Source organism: Polistes fuscatus, unplaced genomic scaffold (assembly GCF_010416935.1).
Source record: "Polistes fuscatus isolate 324 unplaced genomic scaffold, CU_Pfus_HIC Scaffold1, whole genome shotgun sequence".
Classification (NCBI taxonomy): Eukaryota; Metazoa; Arthropoda; class Insecta; order Hymenoptera; family Vespidae; genus Polistes; species Polistes fuscatus.
The window spans coordinates 6,538,526-6,553,499 of NW_025112997.1; the positions used below are offsets into that span (position 1 = coordinate 6,538,526).

General features: G+C 28.5%; 2 protein-coding genes across 2 annotated transcripts; one reads left to right on the plus strand and one right to left on the minus strand.

Annotated features, from left to right (window-relative positions):
* Positions 1–249: 249 nt before the first annotated feature.
* Positions 250–14,849, plus strand: LOC122517890. The gene is made up of 14 exons (XM_043636503.1): positions 250–893; positions 1,682–1,977; positions 2,141–2,310; positions 2,395–2,497; positions 2,607–2,902; positions 2,976–3,223; positions 3,312–3,660; positions 3,747–3,953; positions 4,242–4,499; positions 13,121–13,294; positions 13,455–13,673; positions 13,933–14,181; positions 14,280–14,525; positions 14,652–14,849. Exons 1-14 carry the CDS (start codon positions 415–417, stop codon positions 14,799–14,801), a joined length of 3,444 nt encoding a protein of 1,147 aa, XP_043492438.1. The 5' UTR covers positions 250–414; the 3' UTR covers positions 14,802–14,849.
* Positions 7,324–9,015, minus strand: LOC122517895. Its single transcript, XM_043636512.1, has 3 exons — positions 8,801–9,015; positions 8,524–8,726; positions 7,324–8,435 (listed from the first exon to the last, which is right to left on the minus strand). The coding sequence occupies exons 1-3, from the start codon at positions 8,975–8,977 to the stop codon at positions 7,892–7,894; spliced, it is 924 nt and encodes a 307-aa protein (XP_043492447.1). The 5' UTR covers positions 8,978–9,015; the 3' UTR covers positions 7,324–7,891.
* Positions 14,850–14,974: the final 125 nt, after the last annotated feature.

A 14,974-nucleotide genomic window follows, 5' to 3' on the forward strand; every position in this document is an offset into this window, starting at 1 on the left:
AATGCACTAAAAATATGTACATATAAGTATAAAAATATGTTTTCTTTGAAAATCTTTCAAATTTTTATTACAAATTTTTATTACATTTCTTTGAAAAAGCCCAATAGAATCGAGGAAAATTATGTGATCACATAATTGATTTATTTTTATTTGATATTTTACTTTTTTAGGAAATAAAATATTTTGTTATGTTATCATACACATAACTGAATTGAAAATTATTGTATTAGAAAATTTAACGAGTTTAAAAGCGTGTAGAAGAAACACGACAGGATCGATAAAACGATCAGTCATCGGTTGGAACGATCAAATGGTATATACTATGAAAAATGCATAAGTCGTAGCCTGAATACGTTACGTTCCTTCGAGTCAGATGGTTATTCGCTAGTTCGCATAACAGCGAGACCCGAATTCATGGAAGATGTTACCGTGACACGCGATGTTCTGGTTCGAACTGAATCGTTGACGACACAAAACGATAACTTTTTTCTTCAGTTCTCTTCCATTCGAAGAACTTTGAACATCTGTTACTTTTTTCTTTTCACCAAACTCAAACTGCGCGTTTCCACTTCTTCGTATTTTAAATTTAATTCAATGTCTGCAAGGATTCCTTCCGAGGAATCGAAAGATGAATCGGATTTCAAAGTCGTTAATGCAAAAGAAACAATCAGTAATATTGAATCTAATAAAAGTAACATATTCGACGTTTATACGACTATTTTTCGACTTATTATTGTACACTGGATACCACGTGTTTGTCTTTTGGAAGAGGAACAAAAGGAAAAAGAACTGGACGACTTGATTTTACCCAGCAACACACAATGGCGCCATCAAGTTTATTACAAACTGGTTGAATTACAACGAGAAAGAGACGTAGAAATAACTGAATTCGAGTAAGGATATTTTCAATTTTATTTCATTAGTATACATGAATCAATATACACATACACACATTTATTTACGATAGGAGTGAGAGAGATGCACGAAATATGATATTCGAACAATAAAGCCGAACAGAATTATATTTTTGTTAACGTTCTTATGTTGTTTATCATATACTTGACGCTGTCAAAAATGTACAAAATTTGTTATTATGAATAATTTTATAATCGTGTGGTCACGTGCAATTCTTCGTAGAAATCATAATTAAATACTCGTTAAATTAATACCCGATCGTAAAAATAATTTTGAAAATGATTGAATTTAATTCGTGTATATCGATTTAGTGTTTTTAAATAAAACGTTAATGATGAAGGTTTAAATGTTACAGGTTATTATCCAGTAATAACCAATTATTTTAGTCGAAATATTTCAGTTTGAATAATTACAAAATTTCGATCATTCGATGTATTAATTAATATTTTATATATTTTTTAAGTAAGTTCAATGTAGTACGAAGATTTTTTGATGCAAAACTAATTACGTATCTAATTGTAAATAAAATATCTTTTTTAATGTAAATAATAACCAATATTTATGTAATGTTTGAAATTGAATCTAATTAAAAACGGTCGAGTCTTAAATAATTATTTATACAAATTGCAAGTTTAAATGTGATCTCTCTCTTAAAACATGTATCTTTTTAGAGAAAATAAATTTGTCTCTAAAAAGTTTTGAACAATGTAGTACGTTGACTCTGATGCAAATTAATTTCTACATCCTCGATAATGGTGGAAACAAGAAGAAAGGATGAAAAGGGAACGAAATTAAAGGATCCCCAAGATTACGAATGGAGTCCAGGAAAATTAGAACGAATCGTTAAGGCTAAGATATTGAAGGAAGAAGATTCGAGTAGTTTGCTCGCAACATTTAGTTCCAATGGTTCTATGACGGAAACTTACATCGAACCGGGATGGCGAATCGAAGATATTTTGTTGGCAGCTAAAGTTCTTGAAAATAAGCAAGAGAGTCAACCTTTTTATACCAACGAAGCTGAGATGAGACGCGTATTTGGACTTGTATACGATGTTTTACGGTGTATGTTATCTAATTAGAACAAAGAAGAAATCTTTTATTTATCCAATCTTTTGATCATTATTTTCTTTCGCAAAAAATATTAGAAGATAATATTAAAAATTAATATTCACCAATAATATTTTCTTTGTAGGTATTAATTATTTTGTTATCTTCTTTTCTTTAGATAAAAATGTTTTGGATTACGTTCTGCAAGATATTGGATTTTGGTCGCGTAATCATGGATTAAAAAATCGTGAAAGAATCGTCTGGTTATTGCTGTACGATATGCAAGGAAGAAAGTTTTCCAGACGCGGTGATATCGTTACTACAAAGACACGAGACCGAATTTTTAAGGTATATATATATCATGAATAAATATCTATGAAATTGGTTAATCTCATTATTTTGTATTTTATCTTTTAAAACATTAATGTTTAGGCAATTGGTTTGAAAAACATCGAGAATGCTTTATTAGACGTTAGAACACATTTGGCAGCCAGTATGTCTCGTTTGCGAATAGCTGGATCAGCACTTACACTTGGTAAATTGTATTAATATTAATCATAACAATCCATTTCAAGTTATGACAATAATTAATTTATTTTAAAACATGAACGAGAACGTATTTATCTGAAAGATAATATAAATAGATAAACTATTGCCGAAACATCTGCGTACTGGAGAAGGTATTGTTTGGTCTGAAGAAAGTGCTATTGCTTCTGGTTGGATTAACACATCTAACGGTAGCATAAGTAAAAAAGAACTGATCAAGGAATTATCGAATAAGGTTCAATTAGAATTATGTGAAAATTGTGAGGTTGCTGAATTGGACGAGAATATTTATGTTTTCGATTCGTTTTGTCCAAAAGTAATAAACATACACGAGAAGGCACGCGAGAGGGTTGCTTGTTCCAGTCTCGTTCGTGAACATCGATTTATATTTTTGGTAGATATATTATAATTATAATTATTCGACAAACTGATTTTAATTGATTTTTTTTATTACATATTTTCTATAGGAACGATCGTTATGCCTTGGAGCAGCTGCCATAGCTGAAGCTATGCGAATAGGTCGATTATGTGGTCCCGTAGTTTTAACTCATTCGATAGCACCACGTCATACGGGATATTTAGCAGAACTTTTGTCAAGTATAGAAGGTGCTGGTAGACTTTTAGCCTTTGGCACGGGTGATCGTCGTTACGAATACGAGGATTATTTAAAAAAGCTTGGAATTACTTTGCAACAATGTCGAGTATTCTCGGAAAAGTAATTCGTATTTGATTATCAACATTTTGTCGATTTTTTCAAAATTATTAAAAGAAAATTGATACGTTATTTTGAATAATAATTTCAGATATATTTCCCCACCCCCATCGGTTGAAATAGATAGAGCTACTGTTGTTTTAGCTACACCACCATCCAGTTACATCGGAGTCAAGGATATTGTTGATCTCGTAGTTGCTCGTGGTGGTGATACTAAATTATTAGAATCGTTAACTAATACCGACGACGAACTTTCCAAAACTCGTGCCGTTTTAACCGAACAATTGACTACTTTAAAGTACGCTTTAACAAGACCGAACGTGCAATTTCTAATTTACGAAGTTCATACTGTTTTACCGGCTGAAACAACTAAAATGGTACAACAAGTTGTAGATTATGCCAATCAACTGGCTACAGAAAAATATATTCGTGAATGTTTGGTAAAAATTTGTCGAATTTTATCCCAGATATTTATTAAATAACATCACGTTATTGATATTTCATAATAAGTCTTTAATTTAATTAGCCGAAGAAAAAAGTTGTATTGAAAGAAAAACAAGGACAGAATAATATAACGAAAATGTCGACTAAACAATCCTTACGAGCTAAAAGTCATTCGAAGAATGAACAACAATTTGAGGAAACTTCTATTACTGACTCCTGTCACGCAGACAAAGTAAATCAACACGAAGAGGACGAGATATTATCTTCTAAGACATATCGTAATATCGATGTAAGACCTTGTCGTTACTTTTTTAAAAATAATTTTTCTATTAAATATTATTTATTGAAATATTCATTAACATTTTGTTCTAATTGATTAGAACTTATTGTTAGTTCGCCTATTATTTTGGTATTTGACCACGTAATTAATAAACAATAAATTTATACATTTATTTTAAATATTTAATTTTTTTTTATTGAAACGTATATATATATATATATATATATATATATATATAATATATATATCAAATTTATATTAAACAATATATTTATGTTTTATGTTCATATTATATAGGTACCGAAAAGCGATTTATTCGAAATTCGAAGTTTCGAAGAAATCTATGATAGGAATAATACTAAGACATTAGAACCAGGATGTTTTATAGCTGTGATCAAACGAAAGGAAATGATGCAGTTCGATTCTTTGTTTATGATCAAAGTAGCAGAATCTAAGGGCCTTTTTGGTGACACAAATAAGGAACAAAATACGTCAAAACCAATCGTAACGACGACCCAACCGATAATTGTACCTGCTCAGCGTGTTAAACGTAAGGTATGTTGACCTAAAAAAAAAAAAGAATTAACCACATTACGTAGTAAATTATCAACCCTTAATAATTTGAAATCGAGTAAATTTTATATTGACTGCCAAAAGTTATGTTCGAATGATTTCTAGTTAAAAAGAAAAATATATAACAAAAAAAAAAAGTAAAAATTAAAGGGAAAAAACAAAATACATAATTATATGTGTGTCACAGATCGACATCTATAGATTAACGATGCCAACGCATTCTTCGATACAACGACACGCGAGAAAATCGTGTTCTCGATTTGTGCGACATTTCATGCATTGTGAAAATTATTCTTCGTTGCGAGCACGAAATATTAGAAAAAAGGACATTCGTCGATGGTGGAAGGAAGCTATAGAGTATTTCCTTCGTTCGGAACATGCGCAGATATCTTCGGAATTTCGTGCCATGCGTACTGATCCGTTCACGCATAGATTTCTTTATCCTTCGCGTAAAGGAAAGCTCGTTTTTTTGTCTAGATCTAGGAATAATCGCGATTTAATGAGAATTCCTAAGAAACGTAATATGCTTTTTTTCATGCGTTCTCGTTTCTTTCGTAAAAGAAAATTACTTTCGTTGATATCATCATAATAATATAAACATTATGCGATTTATTATTTTATTTATGCGTATAAGTTGACAGGATAAAAAATTATGTTCGTTGACGTTATAAAAATAAATACATTATTATTATTTGTTTTAATATCTATATTGATAGCTTGACATATAGAAAAAAATTAACACATTATGATTGTTTTTTTATGCACACACACTAATATACATAATTTAAATAATAACACGTAATATATTACTCTCGATCAAGTATACATTTTTATAAATTTCAAACAATAGATGTCCGGTACGACTTGCGATATCCTTGCAAAACCTTTGGACTCTCTTCTTCGGTCATTTCCAAAGCTTCAATCGATTGCTGAGATTTCAAAAAGTTTGAACAATAATAAAGAACAGATAGAAAATATTAAAGATAAACGAATATCCTCAAGTTTCATTTACATTAAGGATAAAGCAATCCCTCGCAAATATCGAAAGGTAATAAAATCGTAAGAGAAATTTCCTTTCTATTTATTTTTACTTTCAATCAATCGTCGAAACAGGTCACCAGTAAAGTGTTTTTACCTTACAACGTTAAAAGTAATACTTTACGACAGCGATTGATAGAACAAGGAAGATCCGATATATTCGATATTTTACAAGTATCAGAAAGAAACGTTAGGGATCAATCTAATTCTTCGAATAACCAACACGATGCTGTTTTATCAAAAAAGTAAATTATATAATACATGTATATATGCAAGATAATACTTTTGGGATCGGTCAAATAAATATAATAATGTCGACATTTGAAATATTTTATATGCATTAATGAATATTAAAAGTTTGTATAATACACAAATTCTAACGTTATATTTAATGGCAATATATAATATTTTATGATGTATTCATTTCGTTACTAACCGGTTTATATACCGGTCGTCCATTCAAAATGAATTGATAATGAATTGCATAATGAATTCATTTGTGCAAAATCGGTTAGACATTCAAATCGTCTATTACATACAAAATATTGAAAATATCGACGTAACTTATTTATTTATCTAACCATTCCAATATTGAACGATTTTTATTATCATAGGCAAGAAGTTAGTGACAAGGAATCACAAAGATTTTTATCGAGCACAGCATTAAGAAAATCTGCATTAATCAGAGCAACTCAACGTACGTATTTTGATAATGTTCTTATAAAACACGATAAACGATATCAACAAACTTATACAAATCTTGGAAGAATTTTTAATCATCATTCGAATTCTATTAGAAATCTATGGCAAATTCCATTAAAAAGTACTTTAGAAACTGTCCTTGAACATACAACCGAAATTCCATATTTTTCTCACGATAATACGATGTCAGAACATAATCAATCGAATATTAAACATATTTTTAAATAATAATAATAATAATAATAATAATAATAATAATAATAATATATACTTATAGATTGATATTATTTAAACAAAATATTTTTACTTTCGTAGTAAGTATTATAAGTAAGAATGCATATAAACAAACATACGCATTATAATAAATTGTTAAAAATATTTAGTAAAATAATGCTTTTTGATATATAATCGTTTTTAAGTAGTATATTATAACTATTGTCATTATACTATTTATGAATAAAAAAATTCTAGGATTAAGAGATGTAATCGTTAATGAAATTTTTGTATTTCGTTAGGTGAAAAAAGATTAGCCTTCATAATTTTTCGTTAAAGATTTTCCATAAATTATTCATGATTATATTATCAACGGATTAATGAATAATTATTATCTTTTATTATAATGTCGATTATAAATTTGAAAAAAAATGGGCTATATCATTAAAATATCGAAACGATATTACACACACGATAAATGTGCATCAAATTCCATACAAAAAGGATCATAATAATTTCACAAATAAAAATATCAATTGACCAAGGAAAATAATTGTTGATGAAAAGAGCAAGATCGTATGCGAAGTTTATCGAAGAGATTTTAAGAGTAAAACAATCGATTGATGATAAGAAAATATTGCAAATATTGATGATATTATTGCAAACAAAATATCGAATAAGTTCATAAATTCGACAACAGATGTTGTTAGTAGTATGAAGAAAAAACATGGCGACGCATCGAATCCGCCATAATTGATTCTTATTATTAGAAAGAAAAATAAGAATAAGGATCAATGAACCAATTGTATATTCACTTCGATGTCCTTTTTCGTGGACGATATTTTTCTTTTTATCTGGATAAAAATATTCGATCTCTGATACCAAATATTTCAATAATGTTGAACGATCGAAATCGATGATCTGACGATCGAGATCTAGTTCGCCTAATTTTTGAAGAATTCTTTGAATTCTTTCTGATTCAGCACATCCTTTAAATTCGTCTGCCAATGCAACGATCATTCCATCTTTGATTCGACACTTGCTTTGAAGAATCTTTAACATTGCAATGAGATCTTTTGTAATTTTGTTACTTTTATCTCCATGCTTTTCAATTATATTTTCATTGTTATTAACATCGTACTGTTTGAAATAAGACGAACTAAATGTACAGTTTTTTTCTTGCCTCATCGAATCCATCAAAATACATTCTCGATTTTTCAATAATTTCCTCAATGTGTGATTACGATTCTTCAATTTTTCCAACGTTTCTCGTAACTTGTCGATTCTACAATACTACAAATAAAAATAATACATGATGTTGCAATAAGAGAAATGAAACATTGCAAATTTATTTTTTAATATTTATTGTTTCCGTTTCTTATTTTTTTTATGTGTGTGTTTTATTTGTTCCCGTGAAAAATTCATATTATCGTTACTTGGCTAATTTCTGGCAATTCCAAACACGTTGTACCGTTTAATAACAAGTCATCTTCCTGATCAATGTCGAAGAAAGAATAAATTTCTTCGTGTCTTTTATAACAAGGAGGTCTGTTACCATGTTTGTTTCTAAGCACACATAAATTACACTCGCAAGTACAAATCGATTGATTCGATAAATTCTCAATCGTTATTGATTCGGCATCAGATTTGCCTCCCCCGCCTCTTTCTCTTTCTATTAACTCTCTCGTGTTAGTTTTTGTTGGCATATTGAAATGAAATTTTTGATCGGTCGATAACGCATCTGTATCCTTTGTATCATCGTCCTCGCAAAACACACATAAGTTACACAAATGCGAAGAATTAATCATACGTGGTGATTCGCAATACTTAATTAGCTCGTCTACATTATTCAAATTATTATCATCGTCAACTTCGTCTTCAATCGTAACGTTATCATCGATATAAGAGTTATATATATTTTTTATGAAATGATCAGAGTAAAATGGTTCCTCATATTTATTGCATCTAAAAAACAATTTCAAATAAAAATAGATATTATTGAATAAACAAAATATAGAAAATATAGTCGGATACTATAAATGAATAATTATACCTCGAAGTTGAATACTTGCAAACCATATTAGAATCATGTCCTGAAACATTATGTTGGCAACATTCATTGTAGAAATTTGTACAAGTACAGAATTCTTCGTTTTGCATAATCAATGATTTTGTAGATTCATCGGTGTTGTTTTCATCGTCTTTTCTTAAATCACTTTCCCAAACTGCACAACTACAGGGTTTGCCTGCACTAATCTGCGAGATTAGTTGTTAGAGTAGAAAATCTATCATAATTTACAAGATAAAAAGAATTGATTATGAACAATAACCGTAGTTTTATTACGATCCTTTTGAGGTTCTTCTTTTTCAAATTTACGCAAAAGACATTTGGCTTCTCGAGAAAGTATAATTCGTTCCTTTTGAAGATTTCGTAAATCTGAACAAATTTTTCTACCCATGCTCCCCAACTTTGAAACTCTTTCTTTTATATCATAATCCAGGTTCATTTTGCTATTTTAATTTTTTTTTTTTTATTTTCCTTTATATTTAACTTTTTATGCAAAAAACATCATTCCAAATAAATATTCGAAATAAGAGGTTAGTATAATTTTAAGGGGAAACAAGCCGGAAGAAATTTCAAATGTTTAAAGGCAAACTGGAAAATGAAGTTGTTGTTTTTGATATTCATAGCAACTTCGTGTTATTTGTCCATATTTGTTTTTGCAAACTTATTATTAATTTTTTAAATTTAATCTAATATTATACAAACGTTTATCACATAACTTTAATTTCTTAAAAATTGTCAAATTTTTACTAACAATAATTATTATTATTGTAATTTTTTAATTTCAATTTCGTTCCACTGACACTCTTAATTAAATATACATATTAATAAATATAGAAAATAAAAATAAACTTTAGAAATATGCAAAGAAGATTATACTACAAATTTTTGAAAATACTTTACTAATTAAAAATAATTTGTATGTGTATGTATTGTTATATTTTTCCAAATTTTATTGCATTGATCGCAAAACGGTAAAGTATGAGATCGATGTACGAACAATCTTTAACAAAAAAGATTAAATTAGAATAAAATAAGAAAAATATTTTTATATAAAATTTACAAAAAATGAGATCATTCTTACAGAACTAAATGTTTCCATAGATATGTTAAACATTTTAGCGGCAGTTAACGTACAAGGTACTCGTGATCTGATTAACATAAAATAAATTTCTTTTCTCGTTGGTAAAGATGTTCGATACCATTTCATATTTATTCTGTAACCGATGGAATTAAATTCAAAAGTAGATATGAAAAATGTATTTGAAAAATATTGAATTTGAAAAAAGAAGAAAATTATCTACTTACAGATACTCATGCATTTGACTACTATGATCAATAAGTCGTTGACCATTCACACATTCAAACAAAATATGAATTAACGTCGTATAACAAACACACATTTGTTGAAAAAACTTTTTGGGTTCATTGACATTTAGGATGGCCTATATTCAAATAAAATTAATGTGAATTAATACAATCAACACAAATATTTTAGAATGAAAAATATTATAGGAGTGTTGCCTATAATTTAAAATGACTAATTAATAAAGAATATTTTTATTGTAAATGTACCTGTAGACCAGTAACACTCATTCCAATCATGCTAATTCCTGACTGAAGAAAAAATGATGTCGTGTAATATGATTCCAATAAATTAGCAAACCTTCATTAAAAAAATCAATAACTTAATAACATCAAATAATTATTGATATCACTAACGATTCGCACATCTTATACAAATAATAATAATAATGGAATAAAAATATATAAAACTACAAACTCTATTGCCTTTTGATGTCTAAGAACGCATTCCGAAATATTTTTATAATACTTATCATTTAATTTCGAAGAATTTAAATTTATTTTCGAGTCGTCATCATCGACTATATGACAAAGTTTATACCTGCAACAATTATTATTCATATTTCGTAAATATTTTATATTATATTTTATGCAGCAAAGTATTGAATAATATTTGATATATTAAAAAAAACAATTGTAATAATAAATTTATAATCATACACATTACGTATCGAACTTTAAGGATTCTACCCTAAAGCTGTAAATAATCCACAAGCGTGTTGGACAAATACCACAAACATGGTGTCCATCGTGGCAATCGTAAAAGCACAAATAAAGATGATCACGTACGAATGAATGATAATAAAATAATAATATTCTTGTGGATCGACAAAATATTCAACGTGATGTATAAGTGGTCGTTCGGTCGTTCCATTCATGCTACTCAAAATAATAGATTTCAATGGTGGAATCATAAATTGTAGCATTGATATAAAAAAAAGACCTATCAAAGGGCATAATATGCGTAAACGTTACATAAAGAAATTTTGTTTTACGAATAATTTAAAAATAATATTAATTACCTATATACACAAAAGTAAATTTTCTCCCATATTTGGCATACTCTAACATAATTTCCTTTTCACCATCTGTTGCGAATAAAGCATAATCTGTTTGCATACGATTTAGAAGTATTTTCATCTGTAATTAATAATTTTCCTATTTAGATGAATAAAATAGATTTATATATTTCAGTGTATCATAAATAAATATATTAGAAATTTATATTTGTGAATTTATAGGATCTCTTAAAATTGGTATTATAAGCGAGCAGAGGTAATTTTACATGATAAATTATATATAAGTATTAATAATGACATAAAAATATCTATATATATATAATATACCTTTTTTCCTTGAATTGCATTATTAACAAATTTAATTATTGCGATGGAATCGGCAAAAAGTGGTGCCATGTCGTCTAGAATTATATTTCTATGCATAAATGAAGTTACTATAGCGCATATCTGAAGTAAAGAATCCAAGAAAATATTAAAGACCAATTGAATTCAAGTATTCGTTGAAAATAACGTTCGTAATTTTAATTGAAATCTATCTCCCCGATTTACGTTATATATTCTCTTGGCAATAATATAAAAAAGAAAGAATAAACTAACACCTTAGCAATAATTTGGGTTCCAGCCAGTAAAAATAACGTCACCAAACCGATGTATTTAATTTGAATCGATTGATAAGGCCATTGGCCCAATAAGGATAGCATGGCTTTATTTATCGAATAGTGACGACCGTCAAAGAAATCCATCACTTTCATAGAATGTTGAGAATATACTAAAAAATAGAAATCCCCTTTTCTTGTCTATGCTACTCATAGTCACTGACAACAGTTTGATAGTAGTATTTTCATTTATGATTCTCTTAGTAACATTATTAGCTAGAAAGGAATACGTTGATAATTATATACTTGCCTGCATTTACAGACTTTTCTATGATCAATAATAAAATTCTTTGATCATTTTCCTTTTAAGTGTAAAAGTCGACCTAGCGTAAGTGAAATACTATTATATATATTATATCGTTTAATCAGTAATACCTCATATTGCTAATGCGAAATAAAGGTACTCCGTTAAAACAATTATTTGATTATCAATATTATTGTTTATTTAAAAATTAATTACGAACGTGCGTTGTGTAATAGAATTTTATTTATTTATTGATAAACTTAAATATTAATTATTCTATATAGGTACTTTTGTTTATTATTTAATTCATTACTAAAATGAAACTTTCTCAAAATTAAATTCGAAATAAAGTTAATAAATGAATTATTTTAACTGAATTATCTAAATTATTGTGTAAAGTTTATATGAATTATATAGTTGAATGAATTATATAGTTGATGTAGTAGTATTATAGCCGTCATTATTACAACAAAGGAATGATAAATCAGCAGTGATGGACTATGAAGTGTAGTGTTAAGGAAGGTCCACTCATCACAGTGCATATGATAATAGTCTTAACTCATTAACGATTCCCTTAGTATTGATTATAATAACAGTTATGATGTAAGGGACGACTATTGATAACTGTACAATTACATCTATTTATATGTTCATAAATGCTCTAACGTCAATAATATAATTTTCAATCCTTTATCTTTTATCTTCAATAGAAAAAAGATAAAAGCATTGTGTGACAAAGACAGTCAAATAATCTACAATTAAACCATAGATCTTAAGTATAATACTATCAGTGTCGTGTTATAAAATCGATTTCTTTCGATATATCTATATATGCGTAAATGTTTTCAGAGGATAATTATTTGCACATTGTTTCTCATTTTTATTAGTACTATAATTATTATTAATTTTTTTTTAAATAAATCCATTTTCTACCATCGCAAATGAAAGAAGCTTTTAATTCTATTAAAAAAACAGTATTTATATATTTTTAAAAGTATAATAAATCAATTAAAGATAAACATGTATCGTTTAAAAAATGTGCATTTAATTCTAAATAAACCATGGATGACCCCATTGTTCAATCGTGACATGGCGAAAGAAGCGACTGTAGAAATGGTATGATTACATCATTGATCAGATAATAAATTCAATAAAAACTTCATCTTACGAGTTAACACATAGGTCAAGAGGTGTTTCTCGAGATCTCGACATTGTGATTTGGATTGATAACGTCTATGAATGTATCCCATCGATAACAGTTGATTCATTCAATTATCAAAGTTCCTCTTGCTCATTTACAGAGTTATGATCTGTATAGATTAGAGAAAGGGCCACCGGAAAAAGCAACCTTGTACGATGAAGATGCAACTTTTGCTTTGAAAACGATGCATTATATACGAAGAATGGAAACTAAAGCTGCCGAAATGTACAGATTACGATTGATCAATGGATTTTGTCATTTGTACTCGGGTCAAGTGAGTCTAAGAAACAATAAGATTTCATTTTTATTTTTCAAATCTCATTCACGTAAATGTTTTCTCGAAGAACAAATATGACTTAGTGTAACATATTTTGATATGATGTGACATTACATGATTAAACATATCTTATTAATGCAATAAAAAATATATTTAGGAAGCTGTAGCAGTTGGCATCAAAATGGCTTTAAAGGAAAACGATAATCTGATAACGGCATATCGCTGTCATGGTTTCGCAGTGGTTTTTGGTGCATCTGCTCGTACAGTTCTCGCGGAATTAATGGGGCGTAAAACTGGTAGTGCTAAAGGTAAAGGTGGATCGATGCATATGTATGCACCTAAATTTTATGGAGGTGATGGGATCGTCGGTGGACAGGTGAATAATAGGCTATAGTATAAACAAATATATTATTATTATTTAATATTATATTATTTTTTGGTTTGTCTCAATTTGAAACATTTTTCTTTTTGCACAACTTCTCCTTCCAATTAATTTATTTTCGGGAAGAGCGTTTCAAGGATTCATTCCAATTAGTTCGTAAAACCTGATTAGACTTCATAGTCATTAATTATAAATTTTGCCTTTGTATATTACAAGAAAAAATTCTAACGAACATATATTATATATAAAAAAGATACCGGTAGGTACTGGCCTCGCATTTGCCCAAAAATACAACGGCATCAACGGAGTATCCTTTTCGTTATACGGTGATGGTGCAGCCTCTCAAGGTCAAGTATGTGAGGCATGGAACATGTCACGATTATGGAATCTTCCTGCTGTCTATATCTGCGAAAATAATCAATATGCAATGGGTACAGCGACCCATCGTCATTCAGCTAATACAAAGTTTTACACTCGTGGTGATTTAATACCTGGTATAAAAGTAATCATTCAACCCATTGATCTTCTATACATTAATATTATACTGATGAGATCTGAAGGAATTAAGATCAAAGTCGAGATAATTAATTATCTAAACAGGTCGATGGAATGAAAGTTGTTGACGTTCGAGAAGCTATAACATTTGCGAGAGATTATGCAATTCGTAATGGTCCAATTATTTTAGAAGTAGATACTTATCGTTATTACGGACATAGCATGAGCGATCCTGGTGTTGGATATCGTACCAGAGAAGAAATTAAATCTGTACAAACCGAACAAGATCCTATCTTGCTTTTCACCAAACTACTCGTTGATAACAATCTTAAAACCCAACAAGAAGTAGACGTAAATATTCATAAATCTAAAAATAGATACACTAAAATTGTATAACAATCATTTTTCACTTTTTTTTCTTATCAATTGAATATTCTAACATTTTTAAATATTCTAATATAATATTCTTATTACAAGGAAATACGAAAAACAATTTATAAGGAAGTGGATGCTGAGGCGGAACTAGCAAAAACCGATCCATGGCCAGAATTAACTGATATTGGAACCGAAGTATATTCTAAACCATTGGAAAAATTAAGAGGCAAAGCACCTTGGGAAATGCATTAAAAATCATTCTTTTTTTTCAACACAAAAATAAAAAAACGATTTAAAATATTTTTATATTTTATTTAAATACAAACTATATATATTACGTGCCCTTCAATACGCTTTAATATTAACATAAAGAATTAAAATTTATATTAATATATCAAGAAGTGTACTCATCAAATGCAAAATAA